Genomic DNA, 19,243 nt, shown 5'->3' with positions numbered 1-19,243 from the left:
GTTAGATGGATGAATGAGTTAATACATCTATTGATATGGTAGTATATTGAAGTGTATTTAGCTGTTAGTCATCTGATTATTTTTTTTCAGACATTAGTGTTAAATTTAAATATAGTGTTTATTTTAATTTGAAGATAGGATATATTAAATGTGAGCATTAGCTTTGCTCTGTTTATGAGGCATGACAAACACATTTTAAAGAATTTAAATTTGGTGTAAATTAGTTTGGTTTCAATTATTATTTTGAACTTTTAATTCTTTAGCTATTATCAACCTTAGTGGAAATTACGTTGATTTAGGAGGCTGTAACTACTTTATATGAAATATACACTAGTAGGTTAAATATGAAACAAGCATTATGAATATGCTATTATCTGTGGTTTGGGAATTGTTCCACACTTATAGTATATGAATAATAATGTATAAATCACTACTGTATCACTGTAAAGTATTAACGTGCTAATCTTTGAAGTGTAAAATTGAAAAATCTCCTTAGAATATTTATTTATAAGATTAATGATAGTAAAAATATTTTAAAAATATGAACAGGGAGAAATTCTATATTAGAGTACCTAGGGTATTTCAACTTGGCTCTCTCCATGGTCCTTTTTAGTACAAAACACCTAAGTACTATGTTCTACAAGTTTCCTGGCCACCTTACAGATTCCCACTGGATCTAAAACACAATGAAACTGAGTAAGTCAAGTAAACTTGACAATACTGAAATCTTTTAGACAACATTCAGAATTTAAAAGGTTAATTTCAAGGTGGGATAGTGGAAGGAAAAGTTCCAAAAGCAAGATGACATACAACAATGTCAGATAAAATGTCTGCCTAGAAAGGTTTCTAAAAAGTATTCTAAAGTCAATTAGGCTTTTCTTAGTTGCTAATAAAATCAAATCTTGGCAAAAGAGTTAACACTAGTCAATGAAGTGTGGGGAGCATATGTCCAAGAGTGTGTGGGTCACAGTTATTAAATGGCAGGGGTTATGGAGGAAATGTGAGCAGAAGAATGAGGCTTTTACAGAAGAATGAGGATTTAATAATGTCATTCTCTGGAATTACATTGCTAACAAGAAATATAAGACCAGTGGAGTGAATATCTAGATCTCTATTTATAAATAATCTGATTTTCCCGAAGCAGATTAGCTACCAAATGCAGGATTCTTTTCATTAACTTATATGAAACTAAATAAGTATACATATCCAGCTTTTACTACCATGGCTTGAAAGCATAAAATTTATGTAGACATTTTTGTAACCACACTCACCAATTTTGATTGGGATCAAAATCCAGAACCACAATCAGTGACGGTTATTTCTGATAGTCATAATACAAGAACTAGCCTTCCCAGAAAGCACAAATTTCTGATTTACTTACACACTTCCTGTGGTAGAGCTGCTATCAGTGAGGAAAGACCCATTAGTCCTTTCCATTTGGGCCAGTCTGAAAAATGAAAACAAGTTACGTAATTGGTCACATGGAGCACAGTCACCTAGAGGTACATCCTCAGTCATTCTTCAACTGTGATAATTCACACAAAACACAGAAAGGTCCAAATCTCCTAACAGGATTGTGACATTAAAACAACAGCTAATGCTGAGTTACATTTCTATCACCACTGCGTTAAGGCCTGTAGGCCTTTGTCTTATACCACGTTATAATTGACCTCCGAATTGACCTAGCTTCTTAATTGATCTCCCAGAGCCTCATGTCCATCTTCACTGTCACACAAATCTATGTTCCTGTCATGTTGCAAGACTCTCCATGACTCCCCATTACCTAAGGACATAATCCAGCCCCTTAGCAAGTAGGTCTTTCATTATCGGACTTCACCTTCTCTCCCTCCGATCCTCAACCCTGACCCTTTGCCTACCTGCAGTTCTTCAGACAAGTCACGTTCTTTTCCAGCTCAATGCTTTGAGTGTTTTTCCATTAGTCCAAGCCTGCCTTTTCCCAGAAGTTGTATTTGGCCAAGACCCAGTTCAAATGTTACTATTTTTATGACACTTGAACTAACGTTTATAGGCATAGCTAGTTACTAGCACCATGGATGCCTAGTATATACTTCTTTTCTGAAAGTTTCTGCATACCATCAAGACCAGTTTATAGTCTATATTTTGGAGGGACTCTAAAACAAACCCCTGTAATAAAGCATTAGGATACATTAATTAGACATTGTAACTCATATATATACCATCTCCTGCGAACACTTTCAATCCCTACTTCCATTCAAGGAAACCGAGTTATATTGTTTTCTAATTCCTCTTTGTACAGTGTTTGGATTCTCATGAGCTCAATAATCACATGCTATTACGTTCCTCTTCATACTCTTTATAGACTGTGTAGCAGGTGTTTGGTAAAGTGCAAGTTACAACATGGGAAGATGAGAGCCCAGATTCCAAAGGTAATGGAATCACAACTCTTGCAAAACGAATTCCCTTAGGTCAAGGCACATTAATGGTATAAGATTAGTATAAAAATAGATACATTCTGGGTGGCAGTAGAACAGAAGGCTCCTATCCAAGTTTCTTACCGTGTGGCATACTGTTCTATTCTTGAATGGGTATCATCATGGAATAGCTGAGGAGACTGTGAAGGGCTATAAAGGAAAAAGCAAATAAACAGTTTTATACCCACATATTGATAGACGTTCCATTTAGAAATGTTAGCTTAGTTAAATAATGAATTTGCCATGCAAAGACACCACTAGGATTGTTACCCGGGACGCAGAACTATTGTTTTAGAACGAGAGTTTAGTAATCATCCCCATGCTCATAAAACTGATCAGAACATCCTCCTGTGCACAGGGAGCTGTACATACTCACTCATAGTGCTCTGGCCACATACTGATGAGTGTGATAGGACTGTAAAGAGGGGAGAGGGAAACAAAAGTCACAGAACAAACACTTTAGAGCAAGTCAAGACAAAAGCAGTGGGGGCTGAGGGTGGGGGAACATTCTCAATCGTCTTCCTCTGCTACGTTAGGTTGCCCTGAGCTCCACCATGGGGAAATCAAAAGTAACCGAAATCACTGTTTATTCTAGAGAAGAGGCCGATATTCAAGTGCCTGCAGGGGTCTTTTCACACATATTATAGGATATTTCTTACAGGATAACAAGCACATCCTTAAATAGTTTTAGTGAAAAGAAACAGAATGTTCCAACATAGCTCAAAATTATGGAAAAATTTTAAAGATAATATTCCATAATATACTAAGAGGAGATGCAATCATATTTTTGTTTTTCCTGGAGAAGAAACTTGGTCAGAAGGGTAAAGTTAAATACCAAAGACTATATTATGTATCGACAGCAAAGTCGCAATCAAACTGATTCTTTATCCAATTTTAAATGTAAAAACCTTCAAATCTAGGAGGACAATAAGTATCTCAACCTCACAGATGCACTGAAAAAAGACGCAAGCTAGGTATCTCCCCTACACTCGACCAAAAAGTTCACATTATCAATAAAACTGAAAGCAACTTTCTAGATCATGACACACTTTCTTCAAACAAAATTTTATTCACAAGTTCAATCTATGAAACATAAAGGAGACGAGTTCTGTTTGAATCAGGGTGTCAGTCTGGAGCTTGATCATTCAGTGTTACTTACTCCTGGCTCTGGGGGACCCTCCAACATTACAGCGCTGCCTAGAAAGTGCCAAGTCTCCAGGAAAAATCTTTCGAAAACAACTGATCCTAATAAAAAGCTGGCTCAAACCCTAACCTTTTTTTTTTCTTTTTTTTTTTGGGGGGGGAAGGGGTTACTGATCAATGTGGAAATTTCAAAGTATAAAGAAAATTAGTTCCCTATTTAATTAAATAAAGTCTCCTACAAAAGTCACCTGACTGAAACAAAGAAGAAACTTTAAATTATTTTAGTTGTATCTGATTCTCCTATTTCTATTATACATACATGCATACATACATACATACGTACATACATATGAAAAAGTTAATGATCTCATTATCTCCTACTGGGAGGCAGTAGGAGATAGTATCCTAGGAGGCATTATCTCCTACTGCTATTCAGACACCTTGATGTCTGAATAGCAAAGACTAAAAAGAGATGGAAGGTCATTTTATTGGGATAGAAAAGTTAAGTCTCGCTGGACCTACTTTCAAAAACAGGTATTTATCCAGTGTATGTTTATCAGAATATCTATTATGTAAATAGACTTAATTATCCACATATAAAATAGATACAATAACAATAAAACAATGAAGTATTATTCAATTGTCTTTTTACATCAGTACTTTTCATTAACTCTGAAATATGGATGTTAAATGTCAGGTGAATGGTTTGCTATATACGTTCCAAAAAATTGTAACTGCTTGAGAGATCATTTCTAAAATTCAAGCGTATCATAACATTTGTCGTGAAGTTTAAACACAAGAAAAACACGTAGTTTTTTTTTTTTTTAATCGTTTTTTTTAATCTTAATTGAACTTGGAAAGCTTTGCAAAACTGCTTGACTGGTTCTTGTGAAGTTCATTCAGTTAGCACAAAAGTGATTCATTGAACTAAGATAAGAATGGCAGATGCATAAAGCTGAACTGAAAAGTTTCTCAAAAGAAAGTTTTTTATATATTGAGAAAATTTCTAAGAAAAGAAATAAAGATTAAAAAAACTAAACTTAAGGCTTCATTGACTACAAAGTATTTTGATTTGTAGGGAAAAAAAAGAAAAAAATCCTTAGAGTGATAAGCTTTCTCATTGAACTCTGGAAGGAAGAAACAAGGCAATGCTCTCACTGTACAGTAGAATCGATGATTAAAAGGGGTAAATATAAGATCAATCTGTGTGTTCGCCTTGACATAATACCGTGTTTCCCCGAAAATAAGACCTAGCCAGACCATCAGCTCTAATATGTCTTTTGGAGCAATAATTAATATAAGACCCGGTATTATATTACATTATATTAATTATATTATCATATTATATTATATTATGTTATATTATATTACATTATACCCAGTTTTATATTAAAATAAGACCGGGTCTTATATTAATTTTTGCTCCAAAAGACGCATTAGAGCTGATGGTCCCGCTAGGTCTTATTTTCGGGGAAACACGGTAATGCAGCTTATCCTTGCTTTCCAGAATGGGGGCTGATGGTATATCACATACTAATATGCAAGGAATCAGACTTTACTAAATATACTTAATATTATATGAAATATAACCCAGAGTTGCTCTGAAAAGCTTAGTGACATTTTTAGTGCTTTAGATTCTAAACAGACTGCTCCTTATGCTTTCAGTCTTTTGCCTTCTTATCCGTTCGTCCCAGAGCAGGGTAAGTGGGGGTCCCAATGTGCTCTAACTTAGAAACCTTCAATGCAATGTCTCCCTACTGCTCTCAGGATAAACTCCAAACACCTTAGTATGGCTTCTAAGGCCCTTCATTATCTGGTTGCTTCTCTCTCCCTTTCTTGCTACTATTCCCAGTTTCCTATCTCAGTTTCCAAAATGATCTAGGCTTCACATCTTTGAAAATGTTTCCTTTGCCCTGAAACTCTTCCTTTCCTCCTCCCCCACACCAAACGTTGAATGTTTGGCTCTATTAATCTTTCAGGCCTCAGTTTAGCTGTCACTTCCTCCCAGTCTAGTGCTCCCAAAACCATAATTACACTTACTATGAGGTGGTTCTTCCTACAGTAAGAACTTAAAAAACCATGCAAATCATCTATTTCCACCTTAGCCAACATCAGGGAAAGGTGTCTTCCTTGATTCTTTAATCTTTAGGAAAACCAACATATCGTTTTAGCCAATAATAATCTGTAACAGTTCTCAAACTACTTTTAATACTATTTTAGCTTGATTCTCAGATTTATTTCCAATGGTAACTCTTTCATCAAGCTCGACTCATTTACTTTGATTTTTTTTTTTTGGAAAAATCTTGCAAAGTTATAAAATTAATTGAATAAACCTAGGCATGCGTTTGTTTACCTCCTTTTAGTAATAACTCATTTTTTTCTGTAAATCCCCTCCATGCATGCAAGTATAATTACTGGATAGGGGATAAGACATTAAATTTTGCAGGGATAAAAGAAAAAAAAGGACAAGAAAATTCTAATAAGCTTAGTAAATAACTTCAACACATTTACCACTTCGCTGGTTTTTCTCCAATGTTCTCCTCCCACAAATAGGAGAATAAATGAAATTAAACTTTTTTGCTGCCCACTCACATAAATTGTTACGCCAGAAGATTAAGTGGCCCTGTAACAGCAAGGGCGCAGCAGAAAAATGAACTAGACCAAGTCCAAGAACACACTGTAGGACTGAAAAAAAGAAGAAAATCTGTCCATTCTATCTAGTAGCTTATAAATCTTTTTCAAAATGCATCTTGTGACCTCTGATTTCATATTAACCTTCTCCTTTCTTTCTCTTGTTTTCCTCACTGAAAATGCTGGTAAATGCATATTAGATGAAATGAAACATTTTCAGAGTTACAGCCAAAAATCATGTCATAAAATTATTTGGCATGCTTTTCTGTTCTTTTTCACTTTAATTGATGTCAGTCAGAATACAATGGTTGATGTCAATGATTATTTTGACACTAAAAGGCAAATTATCAAAAATGCTTAAAGAGTATTAAAGATCTATTGGCACAATTCATAGGAATGCGATAGATATTTGAGACACAAAATGCCTAAAGTTTATCAAAACAGTGATGTGCCCATCACTAGTTCAAACCTATCAAATTCCCTATAAATAAAAGCATCATGTGATAATTCTATGCTTCATGTAGCTACTCCAAAGGTTAATTAGATCTGATACCAAGATTACTCAAATTTTGCCTTTATCATGAAGTGTTTAGCACAATTAAACTATATATTAGATACTTAAACAAATAAGAATGTATTATCACACAACCGATGAAGAAAAGGACAAGAATATATTTACAGAACAAAGTGAGGACCAAAAATCTACCTTTCCTGTGGATTTAAGTAATTGAATAGCTCTCTTTAAACTGCAATTGCTTCAGTAAAATTCATTCTAAAATGTACTGTGCAAAAATGACTAGGAGGCATATAACTTAATTGTACACAGTTTTGATACCGAGCAAACGTATTAAAAAATTTTGAATTTTTTTTCACATGCTTTAAACGTGTATGTGGTATTTTTGGACCTATCTACATATACAGCTGTGTTATATTTCTTTCTGTATGCACACCCATAATATTACATACAGAGAGATAACACATCCAATATACTTTGGCTGTAGTCTTTCTTCTACTTCTGAGCAGTTCCACAAATAAAAAGAAAAAATTTATTTGCACATAAACATAGTGAAGTCCCTGGTCTACAGAGCTTTATCTAGGAAAAACATTCAGGCCAAATAGTCCATCCTTCCACTTTTGACATCTTTGAGGCATGAAATGTCGTAATACAGTACACTATAACTGCCCTCTGATTATCTCTCTATGAGATTTGAAGGTTAAAGAAAGTTTGACTTCACAAAAATTGTACTTGACACACTTTTTATACTTCTTTTTACAATTTTTCTCTACTGTATAACTTAGACAACTCCACAGTTCACATTTCTGAGCTTGTCTTCTATAGTTATGTGAGAGGGCATCTTTCTGTAAGTAGAGCTTCATTATTATGACTAGGCACTCTGGTGATGGTGTGCAATAAAAGCTAATTTCCCCAAGATTCAAGCACACAAACAAAATTACTTTGGCAAGCATATTGATGCTCATATTTTAAAAATTGATTCAAAGATTTAATAGCATATCTATTTGGATCTTGATAAGCAATACTTTAGTAATTTAAAATTACTTTTTGTATTTGTTCAGCCTCATTTTCAAAAATCTTTCTTTTTTTTTTCATTTCAGCCTCTAAATTGTTATTCTCCTTTGGTTTAAAATCCCATCATAATTTGGCTACCTTGAAACTGTTTCATGTAGGCTTGTAAACTCAAATTATAGCATTTAAAGAAATGTTGTCTATTTCATAAAGCTATCTCATTTTGTGTTGTCTTCATGTTCAAGAAAAAAGAAATTAGAAATGTAATATGAAAATTTGATGAGATTTTTAGCATAGGGAGATATCAGAAGCAAGAAACTAAGGAATATTAATAAATTTATATTAAAATTATATAAAATAAGTGTGAAACATACTATAAGAAATGGTAAAAATCCCCAAAATGGGGGAAATAGAAAATAAATAAAGTGACAGAGTATATATTATACTACCACTATTTGCTTTAAGTATTTTTAAGAGGAAAAGAGATGACCAATGCAACGGGTGACACACTAATGTGTCTTTTTAAAGTTTAGGAACATGTGCAAAATTAATTTGAGCTGTGTCGAAAGCAAACACAAAATCTTTTTGGTATCAGGCAATTTCTCTTGTTTCACTAACATAATAAAAGACAGTATCAGATATGAGTCCGTAGAAATGTTAACATTAAAATTAAACTTACGTCTCTAAGTTGTCACCTTCCAGAACTGTCTGAACAGGCAGGTAGCCAAGCCGAGGATGCTTCGCAAAGTATTTCTTCGATCTAAACTTATTCTTCAGTACCTTTGTGAAGTCTCGGACATCTTCCCCAGACGTTGTCTATAAGGTTGAAAAAATTACAGCTCTCTCATTAAAATAGAAGGAGGTAACTATCTACAAGAAACTAGAGCAGATGTAAATTGATGCAATTAAACGACAACAGTTTCAGTAGCTTTATGTATTTTTGGAATAACACACAATGTCATGAAAAATACATGGCAGTCGGGACTCGTCATTAAATATACCCCAGCAATTAGTTCAGAATTTTTTATTTCCGATTGAAAATAAAACCATAACTAGCTCAGTGGCCCAATACTTTAAAATTTGGGCCAAAAAGTGAAGTTAGTTTTGGCAATGTTATTGGGTTGCAATTTGTTATTAAACATTTAGTGATGACAAAGTATTCTGGATAGTATATGGCTTTGACTAAGGTGAAGAAATGAGGGTGAGCTATGCAGCCTATACTGATGTCACGCAAGCTAGCATATACTATAGTATAGAGAAAGAGAATGTGAATGAGTGAAAAGAGCAGTGCCACGTTGGTATTCTATATTGTAAGGAATACGGTCACTTTCTTTGTCCTTTTCCAACCATACAAAAATATAATTTTGACACGGACTGAAGTTTTAATGGTGATGTGAAATGTTACTGTTTCCTTAGTATTTCAAAATGATTAGTTTTAATCATCATTTATTACTAAGTGATAAAGAAGCCAGTCACAAAAGACCACAAATTGTACAATTCCATTTCTAAGAAATGCCCAGAATAAGCAAATCCACAGGAACTGAAAGTAGACCAGTGGTTGCCAGGGGCTGAGGGGGGAAGACGAGGGTGGAGGGGGTGTGACTGCTAATGGGTACAATAGACTTTAGAGGTGGATTGAAATCTACCCCAATGCCCACCTCCCTCATCCCAGTTTTCTACGTTCTATTGTCAACTCTAATTTTTATCGGCAGTATGTTATACTGATATCAACTTCAGTTTTTCTGAAGATGTGTTTAAAATATTTACATTATTTGCACAGAACCGAATTAAAAACTGATCATCTGACTCCTTGTTGGCTGTCGAATCTACAACTCGGAAGACCTCACTACAATTTCTTTATAAAACAAAACCAGGGAAATTTTCTATAATAACAAACTGGGTGCTAAATACATTGGCTTACCTGCTGCCTGCCCTTCTTTCCTTGCACCCTCCCCAGTCTACCTAACTTTTCCTTCATGACAATCATGCCCAGGATTCATACAAAAGTGTTTTGCAAATAGAAGCTTACAAAATATAGTGATTTTTTAAAATAACTAAATTCTGAGTCAACACTTACGTAGTTGTACTCCTTTCTATCTGCTCCCATTCCACCTAAATATTTCTGCTTCTAGCAAATAATAAGGGAACTTTTGATTCTCTAGGCTTACAGAGCAGAGAGAAAACATGAGAAGCCCAAGCTTTTCATAATCTAAAGTTCATCAATTTTCACTTTATTAAAAAGTATAGTAAGGACAGCCCATGTTATCACTAGGCCTTGCCATTACACACACAATGTCAAATCTTTATCTGAGTATCACTGATAATAAACTATTAATACACAATAACTAGTAGTTTTATGGATACAGATCTCCCCAAATGTAAAGGAGAAGTGTAGAAAAGAAGTATTAATGAAAAGAAAGGGAATCCAAGGCACCCTGTAGAGGAAAAAGGGTTGCTATGAGAGATGACAGTTTGGGGGTGTTAAGATTTAAGTAGGCAGAATAAGTGAAATGAGCAGTGTAAAGAAGGAAGTGTTTAGAGAAGGAATGCCTGGGACAGAGAATAAAGCCAAGGGGATATCACCTACTGTAAAGGACATTTGGGTCTTTTACAATCGGTATCACAACTGTAGATCATTAAGTTTACAGATCTGTTCACCTGGAATGTTTTGATAAAGGAGAAAAAAAATGGGAAGAAGCTTTCCATGATGGAAATGAAAAAAGAAGGCCCCTATGCAAAGACAAGCATTTATGACCCAATTTATTTTTATGTCTGCTCTTAACACATTGTTAATATACAGGGAGATAATGAAGGAATGGGCCCCAACTTTTACTTAGGCTTTCTCCATCTGGCAACAGAAAGGTTTGCATCGCTTAGGCCCTCTCTCATGGTTTTTCAAGCCATATCCAGGTTTTCAACTCAGGCAGCTCTGAGAGGGGTGGGTGTGCCGGGACACAACCAATGTGCCTCAGCCAGGGCAGTGTACAATACAGTGGTTTTTCGTATATTCACAGAATTGTGCAAATATCACACTATCTAATTCCGGAACACTTTATCACCCTAAAAGAAAGCCTGTACATTAACAGTCATTCCCCCTCCCACACGGTCTCCTCTCTGCAGCCCCTGGCAACCACTAATCTACTTTCGGTGTCTATGGATTTGCCTGTTCTGGATATTTCTTATAAATAGAATCATACAATATCTGGTCTTTTGTGACTGGCTTCTTTCATTTACCATAATATTCTTCTAGCTTATCTATATTTGGGTTTCAACATGAACTTTCACTTTGGGCAAAGAAAATGACACACCATTCAAAAGTGCAAATCCTATTCCACATCATATATTCTCTAGCTAAATGCATTGAATACATGGAAGAACAAAGCAAAACCAACCAACCATCTAACCAACCAACAAACAAAACCTACCTGCCTCCTGAACAGTTATATAGCAGCGGTTGAAATAGTTTCTAATAATGCTCAAATTGAATATTTGAAAAAAGTATGTACTCATACAGAAATGGCACATTTTTATTTCCTGATCAATTTTCATATTGAGGGGGAAAAACGACCACTAACAGTTGTACTATAAAGGCACTAAATTCACTAATGCCATAAACTTTAGGCAATATTAAAAGAAAAAGTGAAAAGTAATTCATTACACGGGAACAGGTACTATATCCAGGTTAGTAGAATGTAATTCTTTAGTTGGGATAGAGTCAAGAAAATGAATTAAGCCTATTTTCTCACCAAAACAATTAAGATATTTATACATATTTGGTCAAATGTGCTACCCAATGACGGTAACTAATATTTCTCTGCTTTAAAGTGCTAGAACAATGGTTTGATAAAAAAATGGAAAAAAGGACCACCCACCTGTCATAATGAATATAATCTAACTCAACTCTTTCCTCACACTAGGTATACTACTTTGTTCTTATTCTTGTTCAAGCAAATAACTATATCATGATATGAAGATGAAATTGAAAGGATCACTCATTAATACATAAATTATCCAACATTTTAAATTATCTATGCATTCTTGAAAGATTAGGTTTTCATCTATTACAGCAAGAAAAGAAAGAACAAAAGATTTTGTAGATCTCATTAGAGGAAATGAGGGTAACATATTGGCATAGAACTCTGCACCTTATAAATAGCTTTCCTTCCATCTCTTTTTACCATCAAGGACAGAGATTATCATTACTTTTATAACCCATAAGGAAACTAAAGCTCTCAGAGATCCAGACCTACAAGGTCAGTAAGGAGAAAGCTGCTCTTGCAAACTTGGGTCTTTTTTATCACACTAGCACTATGACACTTCTCGCAGAAAAATGAAACAGTTTTAAGTTTTGTAAGAGAAAAAACACACAGCCATTGACTAAAATATTTATCATCACATTCTGGATTTTCCCTTCCTTTTATATTAAGTACTGTTAAGATACCTGTGGCTCATTTTTACAAAATTTACATTGAAATCTCCAATCTACAACTAGATAGACCTCACTATCTAGAGAAAAAAGGGGAAAATTAAAATTGCCAGCTTTTTGACCACCCAGAGACAACCACTCTTAAAATGTTTGTAACTGGACTGATCTTTTAAAATCGTTTTTATTGTAAAATAAAACACAGACATATAAAACTAGGTACAACAAATGCATGGCTTAATGAATCATTCCAAGGTGAATACCCTCACTTAGGAAATTAAACTTTGCCAGACGTTCCAGAAGCCCCTTCCACAGTCATAACCCCTCCCCACTCTCCATAACATTATCCTCATTTTTATAAGGATAACTTTTTTGTGTTCTAAAAATCATTTTATCACTCCAATGCCTATCCTTAGTTACCACAGTTCAGCCTGATGCATTTACAAAGTCGGATATATTTTAAGTCACTCTTAATCTATAGGTTTCTCCTCCATAGTTGTCCTTTCCTTACAATTTATCTGTTGGGAAATTAAGGCAGTTTAACCTGTAGACTTTCCCAGAGTCTGTATTTTGCTGATTGTACATGCAGCATGTTTCTCAGTGCTTTGGATATCCTGCAAATTGGCAGCTGGATCCAGAGAATTCAGCAGACTCGAGTTTGATTTTATGGCAAGACCATCAATGGTGTCTGGTAGGACTGCAGGAGGCCTATCATGTCTGATGCTCTCTCTTATGTGATGCTAGCAGCTTCCATGCTATATTCACCTAATGGGGGCTTCCACTGGTGACATTCTAATTCTATCATTTATTTACACTGACTAGCTGAAATAATTTTATAAAGACACACCCCCTCACCTACTGTTTAGTCACTCAGCAGTAGAGTTCATTTAGGAAAGGTAGGATGACATGTTTAATTTTTCCCTTTTATCGACCAATTTTCCCACTAACACATTAGTTTCCTATTGTTGTCCAAAGATGACCAACATTTATTTTTATTTTTAAATATCATTATGAATTTATAGTTTTAACTTATTTGATAAGTTTTGATTTATTGAAATTAGTATCATTACTGAAGCTCAGTTTGTTCCATTTTAGGCCAGCAGTTAGCCCCAATTCTTTCATAGTGATGTCAGTTTTCCTGTGTCCTTTACTAGATACAAGAAGGTTGATATTTCTGGATATAAAATCTTTGGCTCACATATTTTTTCTTTGAGTTTCTTAAATATGCTCCTCCATTTTCTTTGGGTATAAAGCATTGCTGTTGAAAAGTCTGATGATTATTTAATTTTCTTTCCTTCTGAAGTAATGTTTTTCCTTTTGTTTAAATGACGAAAGGATTTTTTTCTTTTACTTTACAGTCCAGTAATTTTACTAGAATATGCCATCGAATACGATCATTCTGAGTCCATGTTCTCAGGCATGTGATCAACTCTTTTAGAACATAATTTCACTTTTTCATTTCTGTTTTCTAGGGGGGGAGGGTTTTTTGAATTTTCATTTTTAGTGTTTGTTCTTACACTGAGTTTCTTCTTCTTCACAGTACAAATTGGGAGTTTGTACTGCCAATGGTAAATAGTCACAGAGATGTAAAGTTCAGCATAGGGAATATAGTCAATAATATTGTAATAACTGTGTATGTTGCCAGGTGGGTACTAGACTTATCAATGGGATCACTTCGTAAGTTATATAAATGTCTAACCACCATGCTGTACACCTGAAACATAACACTGAATGTCAACTGTAATTAAAAAATAAAAAAATATTTTTAAAGACTTTAATTAAAAAAAAATAGTTGGTTATAGTTCGGACCTCTTCGATGAGCACATGTTTCTGGCATGCTTTATTTGTAGTGATATTATTTTACTCTTATATCTTTCTCTTATAATTGTCTTATGTGACACTTGATCTTGATACTTTCTGTTGCTCAATTTTATTTTTTAATTAATTTTCCCAAACTTTTAGAATGAAGTGGAGTTCAGGAAAACTTTTCTTAACTTCATAGAGCTCCCTCTTCTTTTGCTTTTGTGGGGTATTCAAAAATAGGGCACTTGAGTTTGGGGATTCCCTGGCCCTGTTCCCCTCCCCTACTTTGGACTAGCCCATTTCTTTCTTGCATCTCCATTGCTCTAACCTGCTCAGTGTGGTTCCATTCCTAGCAGTTTATCCCATGTGAGGCCTGGTGGTTCAGGTCTAAGAATCTAAGAGCCCCAGAGGCTCAGGGCCTCCAGCACCTTCAGCTCTTCTCATCCGGGCTCCTCCCAGGTTCTCAGCTGTGTTTCCAAACCAACCCTGTGAGCTTTCACTGAATACCTATTGCCTAGCTTGGGTTCTCCAGTTCTCAGGAACCTTTGCTTCCCTTTCTTACCTCTTACAGATATCCTGCAGGTTTTGTGGCTGGAAATGGCTTGTTTTCACCCAGATTTATTTGGGGGATATCTTGTTACCTAGTTCTGTTATAAACATTGTCCAGGGGGTTGGTTTTGCTATCTACCATGTTTCCCCAAAAATAAGACCTAGTCGTACAATCAACTTTAATGCATCTTTTGGAGCAAAAATTAATATAAGACCTGGTCTTATTTTACTATAAGACCAGGTATAATATAATATAACATAATATAGTATAGTATAGTATAATATAATATAATACTGGGTCTTAATTAATTTTTGCTCCAAAAGATGCATTAGAGCTGATTGTCTGGCTAGGTCTTATTTTCAGGGAAACACGGTAGTTTCTCTGTCTTTTTTTATGTAACTACTTTATAAATGGGAAGAAAATGGCAAAGGCAAAAGAGATTGAAAAAATCCAAGCCACTGCTACTGCCATCTTTCCCAAATCCATCTGGATTGATTTTTAACAAGCACATAAGAACTCACTTATCCAAATGAGGACTGTCCTTCAAATTGTCACTTCTGGAAAACTAACGAAGGTGAGTCATTGGGAAAAATATTTTAGAACTAAACCTACACAGACAAATGGGCATGTAAATACTCAAAATTATACTTCCCTCCTCTATGCTGCTGTTAAGAGTGGGATAATAATGAAAACATATTTGGATAAGAAGAAGTAATTAGTTCTCGACTTGCTCCCCACCAACTAATACAAATGAATGAATATAATATTTAAACAGTTTTACTAAATTATAATCTACCTTGAGGTAAGTCCCTCCATTTAACTCCCTAACAAAACCTTAAAAACTCCTGTGTAAGCTGGCATCAGATGATTTTTCACTCTTCAGTTCTATTTGCCAGGGGAGGTTGGGAGTATTTTAAATTTTCCTCCATTTAATTCCTTGATTGAGAACAAATGTAGACATCATAGAGCAAAATTTAGTTAATCTACCTTTTGCTTGTGTCTATATCTCTACATATAAATGCATGTGTATTAATCTACATCCATGTTCATATTTCAAACTGTATATTATCATAATTGCTGATTTCTATGCATTATTGAACTTCAAAAATATTGACAGATGACTACAAGTCTTTTTCTTCTCATTAATGTGAATCACAAGGCGCAGCAAGGCTAAGGTGCAGAAAGAAAAAAATCTAGAATTCAGAAATGTTAATCCTCATAGCATTATAGCCGAATAGGTCCTTGAATAAATGGCTTTACCACTTCAGCTCAGAAAACTCTTATTAACACCAAAGATCATAAAGCAAAACATAAAGTGGGGGTATTACAATGATGTCAAATAACCTAAAGGCCAAAACACCCAATTTCTAATTCCTTAGCAACTTAAGTAAAACACCGAAAAGAACTGCAAATACAGAAACAAAATCATATTCATTTTAAATCTCCCCCAAATTTCTTTGGTCAATTCATAACTTGGGATGGCAGGATTATCTAATTCCTTAACAATTACTTCTAACATTAGATTTTTAACTGTTGACTGCAAATATAAATAAGTTATAGACAGAGGAAAAGAAGACAAAGAGGAAAATCAAAGTTATATAAGAAACAACACAGTCATTTGGCATATGAGTAGAATTATTAAACATTATCAGTTGGATCAGGCATAAATGCAAAAATCCTTGTTGAACAGCATACTCAGTAGCAAAATTTACTTCTTAAGTATGCATACTACTAAGGAATGCATACTACTAAGGAATACATTTCATTATCATATATGACTTATTTTAAAGACAATTCCAATAGTTTTTAAAAGTTGCAAAACAACTTCTCAGTTTTGATTGACTTGTAACAAGTTGAAATTCAGACATGTTAAATTGCATGGACAAGATGAAATCATTCAGAAAAGCTGGGAGCCTTTTCAAGTTCTAATGGAAAAATATGAACCTAAAGGATTAGCACTAATTAACAGAATCACCAAAGCATCAAGAATAAGCAGAGCAATAAATCATTAAAGTAAAATGAATTCGGTCCAACCCTCACCTTAAGAGCTAATGACACACTCTGAATGAACTCAGCTTAACGGGAAAACAATGTAGGGTGGGCCTGAACTGAAAAACCACTCTGGGATGCTGAGGTCAGAGAAATCTCAATGACATTGTGCTTGTTGCATATTGGCAAACATCTGAGGTCTCATCTGAAGAATCAAGATTGCCAAACACAAACTATACTGACTCAATATAGAGCTTTTCTTTTTCTTTTTTTTTTTAAGTTTATTGGGGTGACAATTGTTAGTAAAATTACATAGATTTCAGGTGTACAATTCTGTATTACATCATCTATAAATCCCATTGTGTGTTTACCACCCAGAGTCAGTTCTCCTTCCATCACCATATATTTGACCCCTCTTACCCTCATCTCCCACCCACCTCCCAATATAGAGCTTTTCAAAGAAAGAATCAGCATTTTCTTATATTTGATTTTTATAGTCCTACAGATACACTGATGCCAGCAGAGGTGGAGAGGAGTGGACAAATCAACTATTTCTTATTTTTCCCTTTGTTCTTTTTGATTCTTGCCAGCAACGTATAGTTAAAAAAAAAAAAAAGGAATGTAATTTCACTTAAACTTTAAAAAGAAAACGTTTTCTATATTTTTTTCACTAGAAAACTGATTTTTCTAAAGTTTCTACAAACACTGAAACTATTTGGTTTATTTCTCCACCTATTAATCAATATGGACAAGAATATGCTGGAACTTGTTGCTCTGAAAGTCACATGCATTTGCTTTGAAAATGCAAGACAAATCTGTTTGAGGTCTTATTAACTTAATGAGCTGTTTCCCATCTAGGTATATTTTTCCTGTCCTCCCCTCTACCCACCAGAATCTCAATAAAACTATCAGTACAAGCTAGTCCTGTCCAGAACAAGTGTGTAAGCAGCAAATTTTGCAATGACCCCCCTCCAACAATTTGCATGCTGGGGGTAGCTGATGTTGCTGACCTTTCTGACAATACAATTTGCAAATATCCCTTCCCTTCTCCTTGAGTTAACACCCTTCCTATGCTGCCTAACCCTTTAGTTCCTGATATGTGTATTGACCAACGGGGAAGTCTTTTCCTATTGTCTTTCCCCATTTCTCCTTTTACCTCTACAAGGATTGGGCCACTACCCCTCACCAGATGCACATAGATTCTGTCTGTTTACCTTTCTTTCTTCATTATCATGGACTCTGTTCTTCTACTTATGAACACATTCCCCTAGATCTTGTTCAAACTGAAATTTCAACCTTTCTCCTTCAGTGAGTCCTGATGCTCCCATGGCAACACTCTGTCCCCTACAATCACCTCCATTGTGGGCTGTATAATCTCTCCCTCACAAATGCCAAGAAAAAGAGAAGTGTGCACTATTTTCCCCTTCGTCTCAGCCTGAACGCCAACTAAAATCAATGGGCCTGTCCACTCCCCTTTGACTGGACTTGGCCAGACGTAGCTACTAACTGTCACTTCTGGAGACATACTGATAATCTTCGAAAGGCCAATCTCATCTCTTTAACCTTTCACGTCCCACTTCGACCACATACTGGGATCCGGTCATACCTCAGGCCCCAACATAAATCAAAACATCTTTCAGTCCCAAGTCTCTAACTTGGAAAAAATCTTTCACTGACTTGAACCTTATGAACCTTGCCCCTACTTTTTAAAATATAAATCAATCCATTCTTGCCCCCAGGATCTTGATCTCTAGCCCCTCAATACCCTTTGAGACTTCTTCAGCACGGGGCTAGCACAAATGCATCCCAGTATCACTAACACCTTTGAATCCTTTACTCCCTTAGCCTTTAACTATACCTTCCATCTTTTAATTCCAAAGTGGCTGAGCCGTTATGGATTCACAGACTGCAAATCTTTGCCAATTAACCTCAACCGCACTCTTGTGGCAATGTAGCAATCAATTTACTCATTTCTTGGTGACTCATGCCTGCCGCCAGGAAAAACTCAAAACGTTTTCCATTCTCCTTCATATTTAACACTCTCCAGCTCTCTCTCACTGTCAGCAATTGGAGAAACTCTTATAAATCATATGTGAAGTACATCATCCTCTCTCTCTAATTTAAAGGACTATTACATGTCCTAATACACAAAAATGTTTCTAAATTGAATAAAATGTTGGTTATTTGCAACAGAAATAGTGATGGTTGTTTAAAAAGCTCCAGTGAGGGTAATTTTCATTGTGAAATTAAATGAAAATAATATAAAATGTACCTAATTTAAAAATAAATGATACTCTCCAAATTCAAACATGTAGTGCTGAGGTAATAAGAAAAACTTTTGATCCTTAAGCTTAGTCATTTAAAAAAATGTTACAGTTTTGTTGAATTTCTCCACATAGAGGTCTTCTCTCCTTCATTATAATTTCTCTCTATCTCTAGTCCCCAGCAACATGCCTTGTATATAACGGGGTCCCCCATGAATATAACATTCTAACATACAGAAAACATGTGCTTATGTGCTAAATTGGGTATATATTTCCCTAATGGAGTTAAATCATGAAATCCATGCCACTAACTTTGAATGAATCATTTACTTTCTCTAAGACTTAGTGTTTTCTTTAAAATGAGAATGAGTTAGATGACCCCTTAGATCCTTTCAGGCTTTAATATTCTATAATTAGTGTTTATAACGTCAGACATGAGCTCATTTAGCTTTTATGGATCAG

At 35.0% G+C, this 19,243-nt stretch overlaps 1 protein-coding gene across 1 annotated transcript in view; it reads right to left on the bottom strand.

The window, feature by feature from the left end:
- UTRN (utrophin) overlaps nucleotides 1-19,243 on the bottom strand; it is a 463,855-nt gene that overhangs the window by 21,499 nt on the left and 423,113 nt on the right. Inside the window, exons 65-68 of the mRNA XM_074333962.1 lie at nucleotides 8,432-8,568; nucleotides 2,830-2,868; nucleotides 2,538-2,603; nucleotides 1,382-1,447 (exon numbers count right to left, since the gene is read on the bottom strand). Coding sequence (XP_074190063.1) covers nucleotides 1,382-1,447; nucleotides 2,538-2,603; nucleotides 2,830-2,868; nucleotides 8,432-8,568 — 308 coding nt within the window. The remainder of the gene's footprint in view (nucleotides 1-1,381; nucleotides 1,448-2,537; nucleotides 2,604-2,829; nucleotides 2,869-8,431; nucleotides 8,569-19,243) is intronic.

This window comes from Rhinolophus sinicus, linkage group LG05, assembly GCF_036562045.2.
Source record: "Rhinolophus sinicus isolate RSC01 linkage group LG05, ASM3656204v1, whole genome shotgun sequence".
Taxonomy (NCBI): domain Eukaryota; kingdom Metazoa; phylum Chordata; class Mammalia; order Chiroptera; family Rhinolophidae; genus Rhinolophus; species Rhinolophus sinicus.
Note: the sequence above shows the minus strand (reverse complement) of the source record. Positions and strands in the feature narration are given on the sequence as shown.